This window comes from Morone saxatilis, unplaced genomic scaffold, assembly GCF_004916995.1.
Source record: "Morone saxatilis isolate NCDOM2014 unplaced genomic scaffold, NCSU_SB_2.0 Contig16, whole genome shotgun sequence".
NCBI lineage: Eukaryota > Metazoa > Chordata > Actinopteri > Moronidae > Morone > Morone saxatilis.
The window spans coordinates 4,351,214-4,371,655 of record NW_023339718.1 but is presented as its reverse complement, the minus strand read 5'-3'; the positions used below and the strand labels follow the sequence as shown (position 1 = coordinate 4,371,655).

At 39.2% G+C, this 20,442-nt stretch overlaps 1 protein-coding gene across 2 annotated transcripts in view; it reads right to left on the bottom strand.

The window, feature by feature from the left end:
* adgrd1 (adhesion G protein-coupled receptor D1) overlaps nt 1-20,436 on the bottom strand; it is a gene marked incomplete at its 3' end in the record, with an annotated part of 41,204 nt that extends 20,768 nt beyond the window's left edge. Inside the window, 13 exon segments of one of the 2 annotated variants that reach the window (XM_035658312.1) lie at nt 1,902-2,043; nt 5,158-5,233; nt 6,468-6,575; nt 6,845-6,971; nt 9,907-9,957; nt 10,047-10,196; nt 10,708-10,775; nt 14,310-14,567; nt 16,826-17,002; nt 17,095-17,217; nt 19,651-19,767; nt 20,081-20,117; nt 20,222-20,436. In XM_035658312.1, the coding sequence (XP_035514205.1) occupies nt 1,902-2,043; nt 5,158-5,233; nt 6,468-6,575; nt 6,845-6,971; nt 9,907-9,957; nt 10,047-10,196; nt 10,708-10,775; nt 14,310-14,567; nt 16,826-17,002; nt 17,095-17,217; nt 19,651-19,767; nt 20,081-20,117; nt 20,222-20,296 (1,509 nt within the window). 2 annotated transcript variants of the gene reach the window in all.
* Between the last annotated feature and the right edge of the window lie 6 nt (nt 20,437-20,442).

Here is a 20,442-nt window from a genome sequence, read left to right as displayed (position 1 = left end):
GCGTACTCCGAGGGCATCAATCAAAGACGGCGAGGTCACTCAGACTCCCACCACCATGGCGTTGACCTTCAGTGAGCAGTACCTGCCATTACACGAGGTTCTTTGTGACTCCATCAATCCACCGTACAATGCTTTTTTTTATCACGGCAGGTGTCAGATAAGGGAAATGGATGACATTTGGGTCCGAGCCACGACAGTAGGCAATTGTACAGCACAAGTGATGGCGCACAGGACTTGTTGTAACCATGACAGCATGAAAAGACAGATGAGAAAAGCTGACACACTCACCCCCACGCCCCCTGCTAGGTTTTAATGAAGTCACTGGCTGCTTGTCTACACTGTGAGGATAAACAGAGAGGTCGGTCGCAAATCTCGCCCTTGCTGAACCGGTGCCACGAGAGACGACATCTTTAAGGTTTAACTTGTGCAGAAAAGTAAAGGGCAACATAAACAATGACGGGAAAAGGTCTGCCACATACCGCGCGAGCCGCCCTCCCTGCCTCCGAGCTGGGGAGGTGATAAGTATCCATCAGTTGCCAAAGACATTAAGACTCCAAAAATAGTCACTTTTTGACTAAATCCAACTACAGCAAACCAGTTATAGCAAAACAACCCTTTTTTCCTGGACAGCCAAAAGCACCGCTTGCCAAATGCAGGTCCTAAACATAAATCATCGTCCGAGCTATGCGGCCTAAGTTAAGCTGAAAAGCGCTGGCACGGTCCGCTCCAATCAGTATGCGTTAGTAATAACAGCTTATTTTGTAACGGGGTGGAGGGGAAAGAATGTAAGAAACCTGATTTATCCTTACGTGAGTGGTAAAGGCAATAAAATAGAAAAGCACCTTGCAGACAGCAGAGCTGGTGAGCATCTCCAGCACTCCCGTAACAAAGGAGATTATAAGCCCTTTCCCATGGTGTCCGCTAAAACAAACACAGTAATCATTGTCGCAGGAACCAAGCCAGATAATTGCAGCATAAACATTTATTTCACCAGGGGAAAAATGGAGGCAAACAAAAAGCAATATTGCTATGGTTTCATAAAGCTTGCATGGCTTTCATTTGAGAGAAATAAACGTGATTCAATAGAATTTGAATAGTTCTTGTGAGAGTTGCATTATTGGGGGTTTTTAGTAAACTGGTTTTGTTACTGCCTCATTAATACTATTGTATGATCGTCTAATAGGCTATTAACACGGTTTATTAAGATGAAAAGAATGACTTCAAAAATCCTGTCAATGTGCAAAAAATGTATAAAAAAAATAAATAAAATACACATGGCTGCGAAGCTTGCTGCCACATTTCTGACTTTACAGGGAAACAACCCTAATGCGATACACATTTTTCAGTTAATTTTCATCATGAGCTTTTTCAACTGCATTTCCCATGGAAAACTGGCACGGCCCCCCCTCTCTGCCATAAAGCAGCAAAAGCGAAAAAAATATGTTGTTCATAAAAGAAAGTTATTGTTCCCTTTCAAAAGCGCCTTAAAAGCCTGCAGTTCAAATGTCCATAATCAGTTTGCTTTCTGGAAGCCACATGCTCCGCGAGGAAAACTTTAGGCAGGCTAATGAAAACCAAAATAGGCTCCGCTCTGTGTGCTGGTGAGCAACCCAGCTGCAAACCGGCCCCTCGCTCGGTAGATAGACACTCATCTTCTTACATAAGAGGACGCCCAAAAATAGAGCTGATAGATTTAATACGAAGGAGGGGAGTATGGGGGGGAGATCCGGCTACTGTAGCCACAAGCTGTGCCCTCTCTTTCCCTCTGATAAGGTGGGTGTCCCACGCCCAGCAACTGTGACCAACTGGAAAAGCACTACTTTCCCAGTACGGCTGCTGATTCACACAGAAATCGGCCCTTAAATAAGCGGAAACTGGAACTTGTTGTATTGGGTTCTTACCAGGATGTGGGTGAGGACAATCTTGATGAGTGGCGCTCCGGAGAGGTTGATGGATAGGGCCGGTGACGGCTCCACTTTCAGAGAGATGAGACAGCTCGCTACCTGGATCTTGTGATCCTTGTAATCGGCTGCTTCGTTAATCCTAAGAGACAGGAAAAGAAGCAAAAAAGAAGCATTTTTAAACATTTTTTTGACACCTTTTTGAGTTCCCAGTCAATACTTTAAACTGGAACGTCCCCCTGAAGTCGGATTTCTAACTAGAAAAGACGGAAACACCTCCAAGATGGCTGCTCCTTGCTTCTAAATGAACGTTTTAGAAATATAATGGTTTTTTTTTTTTGTCTTTTTTGTCCAACTTCTGTCTGCGGAAATATTTGTTTGAGCAAAATACAGCGTAATGCGTTGTTATCAACTGGTATTGCTAACAGTGGCTAATAGCTAACCTGGCTAGAGTTTGGTTTTCCGACTTGTTGTACTGGAGACGCGAAAGACCCTATCTAGAGCCAGTCTTTGGTTTGTCCATTCTGGGCTACAGTAGAAACATGGCGGTTCAACATGGCGGGCTCCATGGAAGGTGACAGAATGTAATATTATATTACAAAGCTTCATGGGGGGTCACAGTACACAGTAGGCCTATGTCTCAGTATTTGGTCCAGTTCTGTGAAGACATGTAAATGCATAGTAAATTCAGAAAACACCTATTATGTCACAAAAGAATCAAGTAAGCAGCCTTTTAAGTCTGTATGATTGTTAAAAATGATCAAAAAAATACATAAAACGTCTGAGAATTGTATAAAAAGTTCCCTAAACAGGAAATAATCTGTTAAAAATGTATCCAAATCACTTGTTTTATACAAATTTCTTGCTGTTACTGATTTTACTATTTGGGTTCATTGTACAGTTTTTAATATAATGTGATATATCCATAAAATATGTCACTTAGTCAGTTTACTAAATGATAGAAAAGGGGTCCTTTAAGATTGTGTAGGAGGGTGTGTTTCTGTCAGACTTCTTCTTAACTATCTGTACTGACTGACGTTTTGTTTAATGAAGATTTATATATACAAACAAATAAGAGTTAATAAAAGAAAGAGAGACATCAACAGATAACCTGGCTCTCACATCGGTGCGTAAGTGTTACACACGGGCCCACAGCAGTAGCATTCAAGTGGGACTTTGATCATCTGTCTATATAATTAATCATGCTGACAGCAGCAGCACTGCATCAATAGTTTTTCAAGGCGACCTGATATGTGACAGTGGGATCACACAAGCAGCACCTCTCTATCATAATACAGAGGGGACGCTCTCACCCGCAGAGGGGAGTCGGGCCGCAGTCCAAATGCACTGTCACATATTTTACATTTTGTTCTTTAACTTGTACAAAGTAGGGGGGGGGGGGCAGGTTGCTTAATCGCTATTTGGTATAAATAAACACTGCAGCACGAGTGGAACAAGCTGCTCCAGTGATGAGACGTTAACCTAGAGGGAGAAGGGAGGAGGAGGTGGGGGGTGGTGGTGAATGGGTGAATGGATATGGAGAGCTAATAGCAGGGTGTATCAGTCAGTGGAGGTTGAGTGGCGAGATTAGAGATAGGCGAAAGAGGACAGATAAGGCTCTGGCCCCAGGCTTCAGCCGTTCTGTGCTTCAGGAAGCAGGGGCGCATTAACTCAAGCGGACCCGATTCCCCACACAGGAAGTACAAATAGAGAAACATGGGTTTTTTTGTTGTTGTTGTTGAATAGCTTCAACTCATATTTGATGATTTTAACTAAACTTTTACAAAACTTACGATGGATTTATAATATTTTTCTGACAACTTTTTTACATTTTTACACAAATATCTGTACTTTCTCCTACTTAACATTTAAAACAGGATTGTGCACTATCAGTTTTTAATGGAATTTGAAGGGAATTATTTTTATTATTATTATTATTTGCATCATTGCACACCTTCCCAACATGCATATCACACACGACAGATGTAACATGATATATATATACTATTTCAGAGCCTGTACTTTTTCACTTTTACATGAGTAAAGAAGCTGAATCATTACACAGTGTAATCACGCCACCTGTAAAACCATTGTTTTCTACGGCCACTAGGGGTCGCCAAACCTTTACCGGGGGTCGCGAGGCCTTCTTGATATTAAGGGGTGGTAAAGAAAAACTGTGAAAATACTTCAGAGTAGGGTATATCATCTCGCCATTTTGTTAATTTCCAGGAAGTTTAGATGAATATTTAAGATTCAAACTGTGAAGTCATGAACACTTGATTCTCTGCTAAACCGCCACATCCTGCATTAGAAAAGCATTCAGTTGATACAATGGCCAAGGTGTAGAAGAAAAAGTCAATTATATGAAAAGTACCTGAAAATATCAGGAAAATTAAAACTCTGATGCAAATATTTTGCTTGAGCTTCCTCCAAATCACTCGTTTTACCAGTCAGGGGTTGTCACGTCACACAATGATAGAAAAGGGGTCCCTTAATGAAAAAGCTTTGGAACCACTGACCTATGGCAAGGTGCACTTGGTATTTTCTAGCAGTTTTTAGACGCGTATGAAAGTTAAAATATCTTCAACCTTTCAAGGCGCGGAGTCGCACCACTTGTCACTGTCACACTTGGCCCAGACAGCCAATCAAATTAAGGAAGAGGTGGGGCTTCACCACTTATTATCTGTTCTTGATGCTGTTTACTATTCTGGTAAATAGGTCAGCTAGCTAGTTAGCTGTTGGACTGTAAGAGAGCTACAGTGCAGAGGTGTAGTGGAGGGTAGAGTCAAGTAAACTCAAGAATGCTTCTGGTTCCTCCATTTAACACAAAGTATTTTTATTATGCTGTTTGAAGAAATTGTGTTTTATTATAAGATTTTATTGCTAATTATTAGATTACAGTACAAATTCTTAGATTTAGCTAAAAAAAAGTGATGAAAACACTTATTTTAAGAAGCTTAAATAACTGAGTTTTCATTGCTTTTAATAAGCACAACTTGCTTCCTATTTTCTGCATTTTTCTTTTAGTTTTAAGGCCTATTATAGTGTTTCAGTGGCTAGATTTTATGCTAGTTTTAAGAATTGATTTTCGCTCAATATGATTTATTATATTTAAGAATATTTGGCTTGTTTCCGAAAGGGATGTTTTTAGCCTCTAACTGTACTTCTACTTGAGTAAAGAATGTGTACTTTTGCCACCTCTGACTAGGTGCAATGTCAGTTTAACCCACTTCTGGGTGTCTTCCCATCCTCTTACCTGGTCTTGACGGGGCTGATCTCTTTGTAGTAGCTGTGCATGTTGTGGTAGAAGAGGCCGACGATGGTGGTTTGAGCTGAGGGAAAAGAAAACAACACACAGTAGTTGAACGGCATCGGGCAGTGGGCTGTGAATGTAGTGCAGAGCTGCTAAAATGCTCACAAAGGAGGGAAGTTAATTAACGCTGCCTTGCCGGCGCACGCTGGCACCGGCCGGCTAATAGGACGGCCGTATACTCGCACGAGGGTGAAAGGGAGAGGGCCGCAAACCACGTGGATGTTGGGAAACCTTATGAAAGCTCTACATGACTTCACCAGGAGAGCAGGAGGTCCAGGTCCCCCCCCCTCCCCTAATCTGACCTATCATCCAGCTCGGTCCCACCTCGATACTGAAAGATAAACAGTAAAATTGGAGGAAATCCTTAATGGTCCTGTTCCTCCTTTCAAAGGCCCTCTACCCGGGCCCCACTGACTGTGACAACGAAAGCTCTGCTGTATGCTGCGGGAGAGTTTTTAAACCTTCCAAGAAATAATTTCGACAGAATGCATCCCCCCCCCCTAGCAAGTCCCAAAGGATCTCAAGGTGGCCAGTTTGCTTGTACAACATAAAAAAATATAATAAAGCATCCAAAAACACCAATGTGTAGCACTCTCTCTACTTAATTAGGATATAAAACCTCCCCTCGGGGCCTTTTCCTACAGCCAGGTATTCGGTGCTTTGAGTTAATTTGGTCCTGGCTCTAATGTGTCAAGCAATAACATATATTCCATTTCTGATAACAGCCCTTTAATGAGTTATTAAAGCAGTTTACTCCGGTGATTGTATGGCAACACGGTGCATCTAGCAGGCCAGGTGGAGCCAAGGGAATCTGACCTGAACACGAAGTCAAACAAAGAAAGTTTTAATGCCCGCCGTAATTACTGCTCCCCCTCACTCCGCTATGTGAGTCCATTCTTTTTAATGACAGGGGAAAGTGGAGAGAAAGTGCTCTCTCTCTCTCACTCTTTCTGTTTTGAATAAAAGGGTAACTGCCAACATTAAAGTCATAGCTGGATTTCTACGGTGCGCCATAAAGTCACACAAAAGCTCTCATGGCACTGCTGTCCTACACTATATGCTATGTTAGTGGCCTTAAATCTTAGCATAATAAATTACAGGCCAATAACAAGAGCCGCCCAGCTGGACAATTTTCTCCTGGCAGAATCAGAACACCACTAATGTGCAGCATTCACACTGGACCAGAGAAGCTACTACCTTTCCTGCACACAATCCTCAAGCTAGGTCTGCTTTTTGTACATATTTGCACTTACACTGCATGGTGAAAGCCTCTCCGGGCACGGAGATGTAGTTTTTGCCCTCTGTGGGAAAGCGGTAATGCGACAGGTTGTAGTTCTGTGGGAATTTCATCAGAGAGTAATCTGTGGAAAGGCAGAGAAAACTGCTTTATCAGGGGTGGGGATAAAAGATGTGAGGCCACCCTTGGGAGACAGCATGCTTAGTGGCAAACAAAATATTATGCACACACAAAAAAAAAAGAGACCCACACCCGTGAGAGGGGGTTGACCTCGGCTTATCTGACCCGCATTTGCCCTCTGAGTAAGAAAACTAATGATGTCAGCTCCTCCTACCCCAACCACACAAACTACAAACAGTGAGTCACCTTATGGAGAGCTGACAGCACACTGACCTGCAACAAAAGATGTTCCACCCAGGGAGATGAGAGAGCTCCGGCTGGGCTCCAGGTTAGTCACCATATGTTCCATCACTATGTCCACTGTCTTGATCAGCCCGCTGACCACAGGGGTGGACTGCTGCTGAACAACCACCCAACAGAAAACATGTTCACCAATTGCTTTAGTTGCCATGAAGAATACTTCAAAAATCTTCATTTTAAAGCTGCAGTAGGTAACTAAACTCAGGTTCCTCTGGCTCGTGCTAGCACTCCACCGGGCCTGGACAAAGATATAAAGATGCTTTGGGTTGAAGGGTCATTCCCAGGGTCCAGAAACATCTCTCGGCTCTGATTGGTTGCTTTCGTCCAGGCCCGGTTTCATAAACAAGTTAAAGTCTTCTTTTTCTCCATCCTGACATAAAACAGCTGGTTACAGGCCTATTTCTACCTCCAGCTCAACCATTTACAGCTTTACTTTGGCCTCACTTGACCCACTTTCTCATGCTGCTTTGAAATATATTTCTAACTCAGGCTGCAGGATGCATCACTGCGTATTGTACACCTGCTTTTATAAGCTCTGAATGTGTATTTATCATAAATCCAACAACAGGCTTTTACTACGTCCCTTGGTCTTGGAACGAGCTGCAGTTTAGAACAGCCTACCTTGTCTCTCGAACCAGTTTAAAATAAAAAGGAACTGAAGTTTTTAATATAAAATGTTCTTGCAATAATACATAATAACGGTAATCTATGCCTGTATTATTTGTAACGTATTGTCTTGTAATATTTAGTTTTAATATGTATGTAGTTGTACGTGTAGTCCACGTGAAGCTTTGTTGCATTCTTTGCAAGGTCACCACTGATATTTTATCTCAACTGTTTTTTTTTACCTGGTTAAATAAAAGTCTTTCGTAGTTCAAGGGGAGGGAGTTTTACAAAGTCTAAGAAAATAAACTGTGATGATGTTGTCAGGGTAATCTCACATTTGTAACAGAAAGACTGTGTTACAAATGGGCAAGTTTTAAAAATGTGGACTTTTATCAGACAGGAAGGCAAAATCCAGTGTTTAAGGAGCTTAACCCATAGCAGAAGTCACAAGTTGTCTCAAGTCCCAAGTCAAGTCTGAAGTCCAAAAGTTTGAGTTAAGAGTCCTAAACAAGTAATTATGCTCTCTACGCCAAAATTACTGCTATTATAGCAACAGGGTAATAATATCTTAATATGACCATGTATGCTCTTTTTCAGGTTTAGGGAATTAAGCATCAAATGCTGGGAACGAATGACGTTAATGTTAGTTGATTCAGGGAAATGAATTCATTCGTGGCACACTTTTTAAATAATCTTTGGGAGGGTATCAAGTATTTTCAAGTCCAAAGGCTCTCGTCCAAGTGGAGTCACGAGTCATTGGTGCTAAACAAGTCATGTCGCAAGTCTTTTTTGATTTTGTTGGTCCACATGTCTGGCGTAAAGTCAGGATATCTCTCCTGCTTGTGCTTTGATTTTGATCATTCTTTTAAAACTTTTACTTTACTTAACACTGTCTTTTGTGAGTCCTTAAACTTTATGGGGGGTAAAGTAAAAAGATGTATAATAAACAAATAATAGTTTTCAGATGATTCAGTGACTGTTAAATTATGAACATGTTGCTGAACTGCAGTTTTATATGATTTGTGTTTTTGAATAAATGTTTTGACAGTATTTTTTGTATCAGGTTTATTGTCAGTAAATATTAAAAAAACACTTTTTTAGTAAATTAAAAATTTTTTTTTTTAATTCAAATTTTAAAAGAAATTTAGAAAATTGTGTTGCCTTGAATAAAAAAAGTGGATTTACTCAATACAGTAAATTGAAGTGATTAAAAAATTTAATATTTATAAAATTAGGGCAAACCATAATATTTTTTTTTTTTTAGGGAAGTATTAGATAATAGATTTTGTTTTGTGTTTAATGCTAAACTACTTTTTTATAGCATTTAGCTATAATGCTAAGCTATGTAACAGTAGCACAAGTGGAGAAGAGTTATAAAGTCTGTTGACAATAATGGCCTACCTAACGCTGTGGCGGTAAAACCTTTAAGTAGATTCATGATTTATTTGCCCTCTCAAAGGTTACATAGTCTCTCTTTAACATTAGCTACAAATATGAGGCTTTTATTTGCATTCATACACATTTAATTAAACTGAATTAAATGAAACGTACATAAAGTTTTAGATCAGTGTTTCTCAAATGGGAGTACGTGTACCCCTAGAGGCACTTTGGAGTACTGCAAAGGGTACTTGACATTTTTATCAGTCATGCATAATTTGTAAAATAAATATACTATATGTTCAGTATGTGAATGTACATTCAGTAAGCCATTGCTACTTTCAATGCAAAGTTTCTCACGAAATTTTAAGATAATATCTTAATTTATTTAAATGCTGTCATGGCGTTTTTTTGTCTTGGCTTTTTTTTTTTTTTTTTGGTGTGAATTTAGAGAGTTTGAACTCTTAATCTTATACGTCTAACAATGATGGCACAGCGCGTATTACATTCAAAGTCTCTTGATCTGATCAGAGGAGATAATCGCAGGGGGAATTTACCGAACACTGTATCTACTGTCCAAGTTATGCTTTCTCTGACTTGAACATCTGTTTCAGCTTGCTCCTACAAAAACAGGCATGCTTGTTCTGCACACTCAATGCACTGAAACCACAGACTCTTGCTCAGACCGTCTTTCTTCTGGCAGCAGCATGTTTGCATATAAGAGCCTGGAGATTAGGGCCAAGACGAGCGTACTGAGCAGGAAGCTGTGCATTTACATTCAAAGCATTGTTGTTGTCGAGCACCTCGCAGGCAGCGGTGCTGTCTTATACAATTTACACCCCAGTATTTGACTGCATACTGTAATCCTGTGCGGGTACACTGCCAGGCACTGTTATTGCTGCTGGCACCACTTGTGCCAAAGAAATATGCGGTGTTAAAATCTCATACTCGTGGATTTCTTAAGTGCCTTGGATTAAAGTATTCACCAAATTGCATATGTTAACATTATGTCATGTTTGAACATTGCACAACAACAGTGTGAACTCATTTACCTCTGGCAGGCCAGGAGAGGACAGCACTTCTTCCACACTTTTGAGAAAAGCCTGGGTGGAAGAAAACGGACATCACGGAACTGTTGCATCATGTGCACATGGGTGGGCATTGTGTGTGTGTGTGTGTGTGCTCCTAAAACCTGTGTGAGGTTGTTGGCAGTGTTGTGAGGAATGGTCCTATTGGGCAGCGCCTTCAGGAAGCCCAACACAGGCATGGACTGCGGGTCCTGGGAGCTTTGGACCAGGTCACCCTGGTTGATGACGATAGGAGGACTCACTACGGTGGCTGTCTGGGGAGACAACACATCAGGCATCAAATGAAGTTTACTATCAGGAGGTAGCGAGTTCCAACGCACACAGGATGTTCGGTGACTGATAGCTTGAGTTTGGGAAATTCTCTTTTCAGCTTATTGCTCTATAGGGAGCTATTCTGTGCGTAGTGTTGAGCATCTGTCTCCACTTTCTTCGATTTCTTTATGCGTTTTCTACCTCCAAAGCCCTTTAATAAACAGGACAAGTCTGTTCACATGTGCTCTCAATATCCTTTTTTTCTCCCAGCTCCTCTGTCTTCAAAAGGAAACGATAGCTCAATAAGAAATGAACTCACGCATGCACCTAAATGCTTTTTTTCTATTGATTCGAGCAGCACACACGTTTGTGTATATTTTGGCCTCAAAACTGTATACACATTTTTCATACCACTTCGATGTGAATGCTGTATTTGTAACGAAAACTTCGATGATTCACACATGTGGTTTAAACAATTACATTCAGCTATCACATCTGTTTTAGTTGACTTACGACTGTTGGCGTAGTTGAAGTGATTCCTTCGGAGGCCTGGGGTGTTGTGGCAGAAACTATGGCCTGACCTAGAAAAGACAATACAGAGGAACCACACTGGTGACAGGCTTAAAGACCCCCTCCAGACATGTATTAATACATACATACACATGCTTGGAACAATAATCTGCGTCTGATATTATGATGACATACAATCGAGCAATCCAGATTTTGGGCAGGAAGCCGATAAGATCACATCTTTGCCATGTTCTTGGGAAATTAAATATGTTAAGTTTAGATAATCTTGTTGAATTTGCTCATCATAAACTGATCTATAAATGCCTACCAGGCTCTCCGGGTGCTCAGTGACCTTGTGGTTCCACTCAGAGATTCAGGCTCAGTAATATGTGGAGCATTTAACAGGAATCGTACTGGACTGGACAAACTTTTTCTGTTCTGGGGAATACAATGTTGAATTCTTTACCTACAGAACTCAAAGTGGATCCTGACTGGAATCGCTTGAACCTCAAACAGTTTTTGAAGAAGGATCAGTCATGTATTCATGATTTATTTGGTGCATATGGCATTTTAATTACTCTCTTGCTGAGTTCTTTCTTTTTTAATGTGCATACTTATTGTTCAGTTTGTTTTGGACGGTCTTTTGTGTATTTGTTGACATTTTATGTATTTTAAAGGCTCATCCAGGGACGAGGAGTGCAAATTAGCTTTGGCTATAAATGCTATGTTGTGTGCCATTTGTTTATGCTACATACTTGTCCTCATACAAATAAACACTAAATAAATATGCAGGCTTGGGGAGTAATGGGACAAGACCTCGGGGTGTGCTGACGCAAATTTAATGGAAATCACATGATTATTGCCATATAAGGCTTATTTCCTCTTACCAGTAGGTGGCGCTATGATAAATATTTGTATGTAGATGTGTTCAGGTCAGTACTCTTATCAAACATGAGCAGTTTGGTGCAGGTTGGATAATGTACACTGTACATAACAACATACTGTCAAATCAATCAAGTCTCAATTTTTGACGCCACACCACGCTTACCCCGTTTGACGAAGCCTCAAGATTTTGATAACTTTTCATTGTGGATTTCTTTATAGTTTACTCACCAAATTTCACATCAATCCGAATTCTCTTGGTGGAGTTTTTTATAACAAAAGGCCTAGAAATTGCAGAAATGGCGGCAAAATTTGACACTAAATTCAAAATGTCCGACTTCCTGTTGGGTTGAGGGTATGGGAGCACATTTAGACAAGATATATAGGTGCAGAAGTTTTTTTTATACATGGCGATTGTATGTGTCTTGGGGCCGTGGTTAATATGTACATTTCTCGTACCATTCCATTTTGTACCAAGTGCCATGAGCGGTCACTGCTCAGGCCCTAATTTTTACATTTTTAAAGTAACCCTCCAAACCCTGCTGATATGTTTTTTCCCCCACAAAAAAGTATAATTTCTACAATAAAACCGTTAAAAAGTCTACTCCTTCTTCCATGATTAAAAATGACAGAATCTATGAATATGCAACCTTCTGCAGACGAATGCGAAAACATCCTTCTAGTCTACATCATTCTGCACAGTGGAGATCAAACATCTAACTATAGGAACAAGAAGAAAAACATATATTTGAGACTTTTAGATTATGTTAAATTTTTTCTAGTCTGGATAGCCCTCGCTTGGCATTTAAGAGGCTTTTCTGTTACTCCGTCATCTGGTCCTTTGTTGAACCTGAGCAGGCAGAGCTGCCGTAATGTAGCTGGATTTTATCAACATACAGCTTAGAGTTTATGAGGCCAGACCATGCCAAGTCATGAAAGACGGGATAGATTACAACCTCCACAAAACTGGGATAATCAACCACATAATACTCTGCCACTAGCTTCTGTACAAGGGTAAGATACATTTTTATGTCTTTGCTTGTCATTTAATGAAAACAGCACTAACTTGCAAGCACAAAAATGGCCATATATGGACGTCCATGGGAGGTATCAGTCTGAACCTTTCCTGCTCTTCTTTGGTTCAATGCAACATTTTATATGTGTGCTCTGGAGAAGTAAAAATATTTTTCTGTAACCATAACAGTCAGGCTCTTTGCGTCTGGTAATGGTCTGTGGAATATATTGCTTTTGGTAACGACTTCGGAGGAGAAATAAGGCAGTGTGCACTTTATGCTTCATGCATTGTGAGCGGTTGAAGCTCCAGCGGCGTCGATATTGCAAACTTGCAGCCAGTCGCTTGCTCTCTAAACATAAATACATTGAATTTTATGATATTTAGCAACAAAAATTAAAAATATACAAAAAAAAAGCCAAAATATTCATTGACAACACCGAAATAACTCTTTCTAATTCCTAGTAGATGAAAAACTAACATGGAAACTGGACTATGAAATCACGTCAGGTGGTATCATGAGTAGAGTTCATTCATTGTTATATTATTCCTGTATTTGTAACTGTATTATAATACTGTCCGGGCTGTATGGAAGTTCATTTCCACCAATGTGACGGGAAAAAAAAGGATCCTCTAAGTCGTTATAATGAGAAATATTGACTTAGAATCTCAAAATAATGAGAAACCTTCTCAAATATTGTGAGTTTTGACTGGTCTGAGGGGCAGCAACGGCAAAGGGGACAGTCACCCCAAGTCAGCTGACCTTAAGAAAACTGGATGTAGAATAAAAGGTTAGTAGGTCTGCAATATAGGAAGGCGGTCCAGGCCATAAAGGCATTTATAGACAAAAAGGAGAACCTTTAAATCAATTCTGAACCGTACTGGCACCCAGCGGAGAAAGGCCAGAATAAGTGTAATATGGTCCCTCTTCCGAGTACCTGTACCTGCCTGGCTGCGGCGTTCTGGACCAGTTGCAGGAAGTAGAAGTATGAGATTGTTTACATCGAACATTTTAAGCAACACAAACTCTAGGTTTTAAGTTAAAAAGATTCTTGATGAATGAAAATGACTTAAAATCACTAAAGCAACTTGATCAAGAATGTTTTTGTAACTTATGAACTGAGTTTGTTCTACTTAAAATTGGCAATGTTATTAGTTTCGACAGTTAAATGAGATTATGTGGTTTTACAGTCTACTGGCTTAAAAAAGGTACATTTCAACAGGTTTTGAACATTTCTCAGACTACCATGTAATTTGTTATTATGGATTATAACACAACAGAATATTTTGGTTACTACTTCATAAATGTCAACATGTTATTTTATCCATTTATGGCTATATATAAAGGAGGTAAACAGCCAAGAGTCTGGAGGGGTTTTAACCTGTCACATTAAATCCAAATGATCTGCCCCCTGCAACCCAACATACCTCTGCAACTCTTATAAATACTTAAAAGGCAGAACTATGTGAGCCACAACACTTATACAGTGAAAGGTCACGAGAGGGAGTATATTTGTATGGGTTTTTAAAAAACATCTTGTTATTCATGAGGCTGTGGCTGGAATGTGAGAACAAGCACGGAAATTGCTTTTTAACCCCTGTTTCCTCAGAGTGGAGTCAAGAGGGAGGGAATCATTATAATAGATACGACATGTGCCAGAGTGGGAGAAGGGAAGGAAATACTTTTCCAACAGAACGGGATTGTCCTAACCTATGGCGGCAGCGTAGTAGAGCAAGATCTCGCGAGGTGGAAGGGCCCTTTCCCAGATGACGAACTCATCGAAGGCCCCCGTGACGTAGTGACGATACGTCCTGTCGTTGCCAGTCCCGATGACGAGGTCGGGGTAGGGGTCACCGTAGTGCTCTGAGACGCTACCGGCTGGGTCGTTAGCGGTGAGGGTCCCATTGATGTAGACCTTTAGACCATCCGTTTTCGTCCATGTGAAGAGAACATGGGTCCAGAAAGGTCCTGAAGGAGGAAACGTGTTATATTTATACAGAATATATGATGTATGCAGTGGTTCCCAACTTTTATTCTTAATGGGACCCCTTTTTCTATCGATGAGTAAACTGATTAAGTTACATATTTTGATGGATATATCATATTATATTCAGTGTATACTTCTTGTTGAACATGGCCCACTACTGGAGTTACCGAGGTATGGACCTCAGTATTTTTTCCAAGGGGTATACAATAAAAGTTGTGAAATAATTGCCTAAACACAACTTTATTTAGATGTTTTGATGCCCCAAAATCCACCTACCAATTTCAGTTTCTGGATATTTCTAAAACCCTGTGTACAGCAGTGCTGCTTTGGTATTCGTAAACGCCTGCGTAACTGTGTCTCCATGTAAACACAGCTTGCTTAACGCTGAGAAAAACAGCACTGAAAATGTCCATGTTAAAAAAGTATTTTAAAAAAACGCCAAAAGAGTTGTTGTTTAGGGTTAGGGTTGTGTTTAAGGTTACTGTTACTGAATTAGGGTACTGGCACCTTTTTTGGTCAATTCAGGCACTGAGCTGGATCAGTAATGTATGCAGCTTCTCAAAATAAGCACTGTGAAAGTTGCAGACAATGCAAGAATGGGTGAAAGAAGAAGAAATACAGATATTAGTATGAAGCTGATAGTGACATAGTGGAACATTTACGTCCAGGTTTTTTAGGGTCACAACAAATTATTTTATTATCTATTTATCTGCAAATTATTTTCTTGAATTATCGATGATAAATCATAGAAAATGCCTTTTGTATAAGGTGATGGTGCATTGAAATTGCTTATTTTGTCCAAACAACAGTCTAAAACAGAACTGTATTCAGTTTACTGTCTATGGATTATGTATATGTGACAAAGAAAGGAAACAAATTGTTATATTTGAGAAGCTGGAAAAAGGAAATATTTGGATTTTGGTTGAACCAGAAGTCTGAAGCTATGCTAGCAGCTCTGTGAGGCATAGCAGTGCTTTGAGCTCAATGTCAGCATGCTAACAAGCTACGATAACAATGCAAACATGCTAACGTTTAGCAGGTATAATCATAGATATAGAAACAATCGTTATCTATAGTTAGTTCAGCGTTTTAGCATGCTAATGTTAGCTATATAGCATTAAACATGCAGTACAACTGAGGCTGACAGGAATGGCATTAGTTATGCAGGTTTTTGGTGAGAAATCAAAGTTAAGTTAAAAATCGCTGAAAATGATTCATTAATAATCAAAATAGTCATTAGTCTTTGTTATTTTATGATACTCATAAATCCAGTGTGCCCACAAGACCACAAGGCCAGAGTCTGTTCTGGTCCTGCAAGCTCTTTCCAGTCAATTTTACAATACAATGAACTTTCTTCCCCTTGTTGCTCTTCAGAAAATTGACAATAAAGAGAGTCCCAGAAGACAAAACATTAACTGAAAGCCCTTCTGCCAGAAGAGCAAAACAACCAAAACACATCTCATTTGTGGTTGGAATATAAACCACATGTGCTAAAAACCACTCCCACTAACTCTCTCTTTCACCTCTTTATGTATTAAACATTCGTCTGCCTTCGTGGGGTCTAAGGGCAGCTCGAGGTTTAACGTATCAACCTCAAAGGTTTCTCCTCACACAAAGAATTGTCCTGAAAAACTGCAACACGTCACACTGTATAAGAACCAGATGACGTTTGATCCTCTGTAACTCAATCAAAATTGAGTTATGACGCCCCGTGAACACAACCTTGAGTAATTGCAGCAAAAACAAAGATGACAGAAGTCATCTGAGAACAAAATACTGATCTATAAAAGTTTCACATAACATTAAGCCTCATGAGCTGTTTTCTTTATTTTGTCAAAACCGTTTACCAGATTGCTTCATCTCATTAAAATATATATTTTTATATTCAAAATTGAATAAAAAGGTATTGGTCCCACTTTTTCAGATTTCATCCAACTGGACCTTTACTGATCACCAAACATTGTTGTATTTTAGAAGGGAAGTGACCACATCTCATTACGGGTCTATGATAATTGTATGTTTTGTAATACTGCTAAAAGTTTTTATTAAATTCATCCTTTAACTTGCCAAATCGAGTCCTTGTGGTAGCATCTGGTTTCACTTAACCAAACCATGCAATTTATGGTTGAAAACAAAACAACAACAAAAATTCTATATATTTACAAGACCAAAATATATTCCTCTAGGGTGCTTATGGGAAATGTAATTAAAAGAAAACTGCGTAATTCATTCACAATACCTGGAACTACGATGTTGGCCTTCCATCTGTGGTTGTTGCCTCGAGTGTAAAACTCCACATATCCTCCGTAGGGATTGCTGTAGACTGAGAAGCCGTTGGAGATAACTTTCCCTCCAGAGGCTATGGCAAAACGGGACTCTGGCTCGTGGTTTTTCCAAAAAAAGGAGAAGGTAATCCCTGGAGAAATGGATGAAAACACAAAATTACTTGCAGCCATTAAAGCAAAGAGACAGAAATGTGCCAAAGTGCATAAACTACAGCGCACTCACCCTCAGGACCACAAAAAGTAGGGTCACTAATGCAAGAGTTCTGGTAGTTTCCAAAGTGGAGAAAGGTGCCGCCGTTATCTCCATTCAGAAAGATGCCCTTGTTGACCATTCCTTCAACAATGTCTGCACGAAAAGCAACAAATCATTTCGTTTGAAAATGACGAGGAGGTCTACTTCAGTGCAAAATGTTTCTCTGTTCATCCAACAAGTTACCCAAAGTCCCTTAATAGTCAACAAATCATGAGTTGTTTTTTGCAGCTGATAAACATGAGGGTTTTACAGCTTTTTTTAAAGAATAAAAGCCTTTCGGAGTCACTTCAGTTGATATGTTATGATTCACTGTAAAACTTGATGAGTTAGTTACTCAAACTGTTTGAGGAAACTGATTTAACCATTTAAGTTAATTGACGCAAACTAATCTAAACATTAAAAAATGTTTTATTTGAGTACAAGCAACTCGAGTATTTCTTGTTAAGGTAATTTGGGTATAAATTAAGTTAATTGTACCAAATCCATTCAGTTAATTGAACATAAAAATACCCTCATCAAACATATTTAAATGTGTTAAAACAGAGTTATACATTAACAGTTATTACATGGCAATGGGTGACTACACTTTTAGTTACGTTAACTTACTTCTTTCATTAAGATACGCTGCCAGGCAGTGGTTCCCAACCTTTTTTCTATCATTGAGTAAACTGACATATTTTATGGATATTTCATATTTTATTCTATATTATTAAAAATATAATGTATGTAATGTAATGTATAATTTATACAAATAATGAACTCAGTAACTGCAAGAAGTTTATTGTAAAATTACTGATTTAGACAAATTTTGAGCAGATTATTTCCTGTTTATGAGAACTTTTTATACAATTTTCTGTCTGTATTATGTATTTTTTAAATATATTTGTAACAATAATACAGACTTATTATCTTTATCTTGTCCTTGGCGCTTGGTTGTTGTCCTATTAGACAATTTACTTTACTTTTCTTCATAGAAATGAACAAAATGCTGAGATTTAGTCCTACTGTGTGTATTTTTTTTGTTTTCTTTCAAGCCTTAAAATAAATAAGGCCTCGCAACCCCCCTATAAAGCTTTGGCAACCCCTAGTGGGGGCTGGGTTGGGAACCACTGCTGTTAGGTTTTACAGTGTTCTGCATCGACTAAAGCCAAAGACCACAAATTCCTCATCTTGTGCTGCACGGACAAAAGATTTGAACAAAGAGAAAAAAGTGTGAAATGCTGAGCTTGAGAGGACAACAGAGAGCGGTGGGTGATGCACGAATGAATTTTCAGTGAGCAGAGAGTGATTGATTCTCACCTACTGTTGCAGAAATGTTAGTGTAGGCAGAGTCATTGGTATACACATAGGAAGAGTTATGGGAGGAAGGGAGCACAGTGTGGTTGTGGATTCTGAGAGCTGGACAGAGACAACGGAGAGAAACAGTGATTCACACCTATATAGACACAACAGAAGACACACACAGTGAAAGGAGGACAATGGGAGGGACGTGGTGTGCAGGTATGAGACAGAGTGATGCTGAGCTGAGCGCACAGTGGCAGCGCTGAAACACGTTTGCTGAGTGACGCCACACATCTTACTCAAGTCTATACCCGATCCCTCTTCAACTTTATCATGTCTATAACAACTTGCACTGACTAATGTACACCGTGAAGTTAATTTAACTCAAAACATCGAACATTTTAAGTCAAACTAACTCAGTTTTGTGAATTAAAAAACATTCTTGATCAAGTAGCTTTAGTAAATTTTAAGTGACACTTACTTAATTTTGTCATTTTTATTTCTACTGTGAAAACAAAATACCAAGTAAAAAGTATCAGGAAAGTTTCTGTAACTTACAAAACAAAACTTACAAAGTTAGTGTCGCTTAAAATTACCAGTAAAAGCTTCTCCAATCCTTTTTAACTTCCAAAATTGAGTTAGTTTGACTTTGGATGTCTGATGTAATCCTTTAAAATAACTTATTGCACTACAGTGTAGAGTCAACATGGCTGCACACTCAATGCATGTGGAAGAAAAAGATGCAGAATAATGATCTACTCCTTACATTTGTGCCAAACGTTTACCACATCTAGATTATAGGATGCTGTATGTAAATTATTGCAGCATTTAAGTCATAAGTTACTACATTTCCTGTTGTATAATTTCAGTGATAAATCAGACATACAATCAATCTAAAAGTCTCAGTGCATGTGAAAGAAGTATGTAACTGCCTTTGAGCTCTCAAAAAGATGCAGAATAATGATCTATTCCCTTACATTTTGTCAGACTTTTTTCCACCTCCAGATTATGGGAAACTGTAATTTAATTACTGCATTCAAATTATACATTACAAGATATTTTGCTTTACAATATCAGTAATAAATCAGAAGCTCCTGAACACATTAACAAAAGCATGATGGCTGTGGCTGGAGGGTGGGTGGTGGAAAAACAGCTCAAGACCATGCAGAGAGCAATCAGACGAAGACATTTAGGTGGTGCATTCCCATGAGTATATGCAGCCCTTGTTTATGTAGATGCACATACTTATGTTGCTTCCGTTAACATAACCTGGTCTGTTTCCAATCTGGTCCCACAGTTCATGGATTCCGTCCACAGCATCAAGAGGCCAGTAATGTGAGGCCGTGGCCAACACCTGCAGGCCTGAACGGAGAGTTCACGGGTAAACAAGCATCCAGAAAGAGCTCCCCCACCTCCCCCCTCCTCTCCAATCAAGCTCAAAATTGATTTTCCTGGCACTGCATATTGGATTTAGGAGTGATTAAAAGATTGAAAATAATGAACCCAACTGCTGTTAGTAAACAAATCAACAACATCTGATTTGGAAACACTTATATATGTATATATATATATATATATATGTATATTTCTGATCCTTAGAGCTGTATAATGCCATCATATTTAAGTTAGGACACATGAAAGCAATCACACCACCCATGCAAAAATTCATTACTACCTGGATGCTTCGCAGGTTGTACCACTTGAGCATAAACCTGTAAAGAAATCAAATATAATATAAAAGCTGCTCTACAACAGATGGCCAGACTATAACATGAAAGAAAGTGTTTTTTTTTTTTTTAAATGAAAATGAGCTTACCTTAATACAAGAGACAAAAGCTGTAAAAAGGTGAATTCGCAAAGCAAACTCCATAGCTTTTGAGAAATGTCCCATACAAAGTTTATTTTTCTCAAACGACTGTTAAATCCCCAAATGAAGATGAATCCAGGAGGAGTCACTCATTATTCCAAGTTGTGAAAACTTCTCATCAGTCCATGCGTCCCAACTTAAAAATGTAGATAAATAATAATAATAATAAT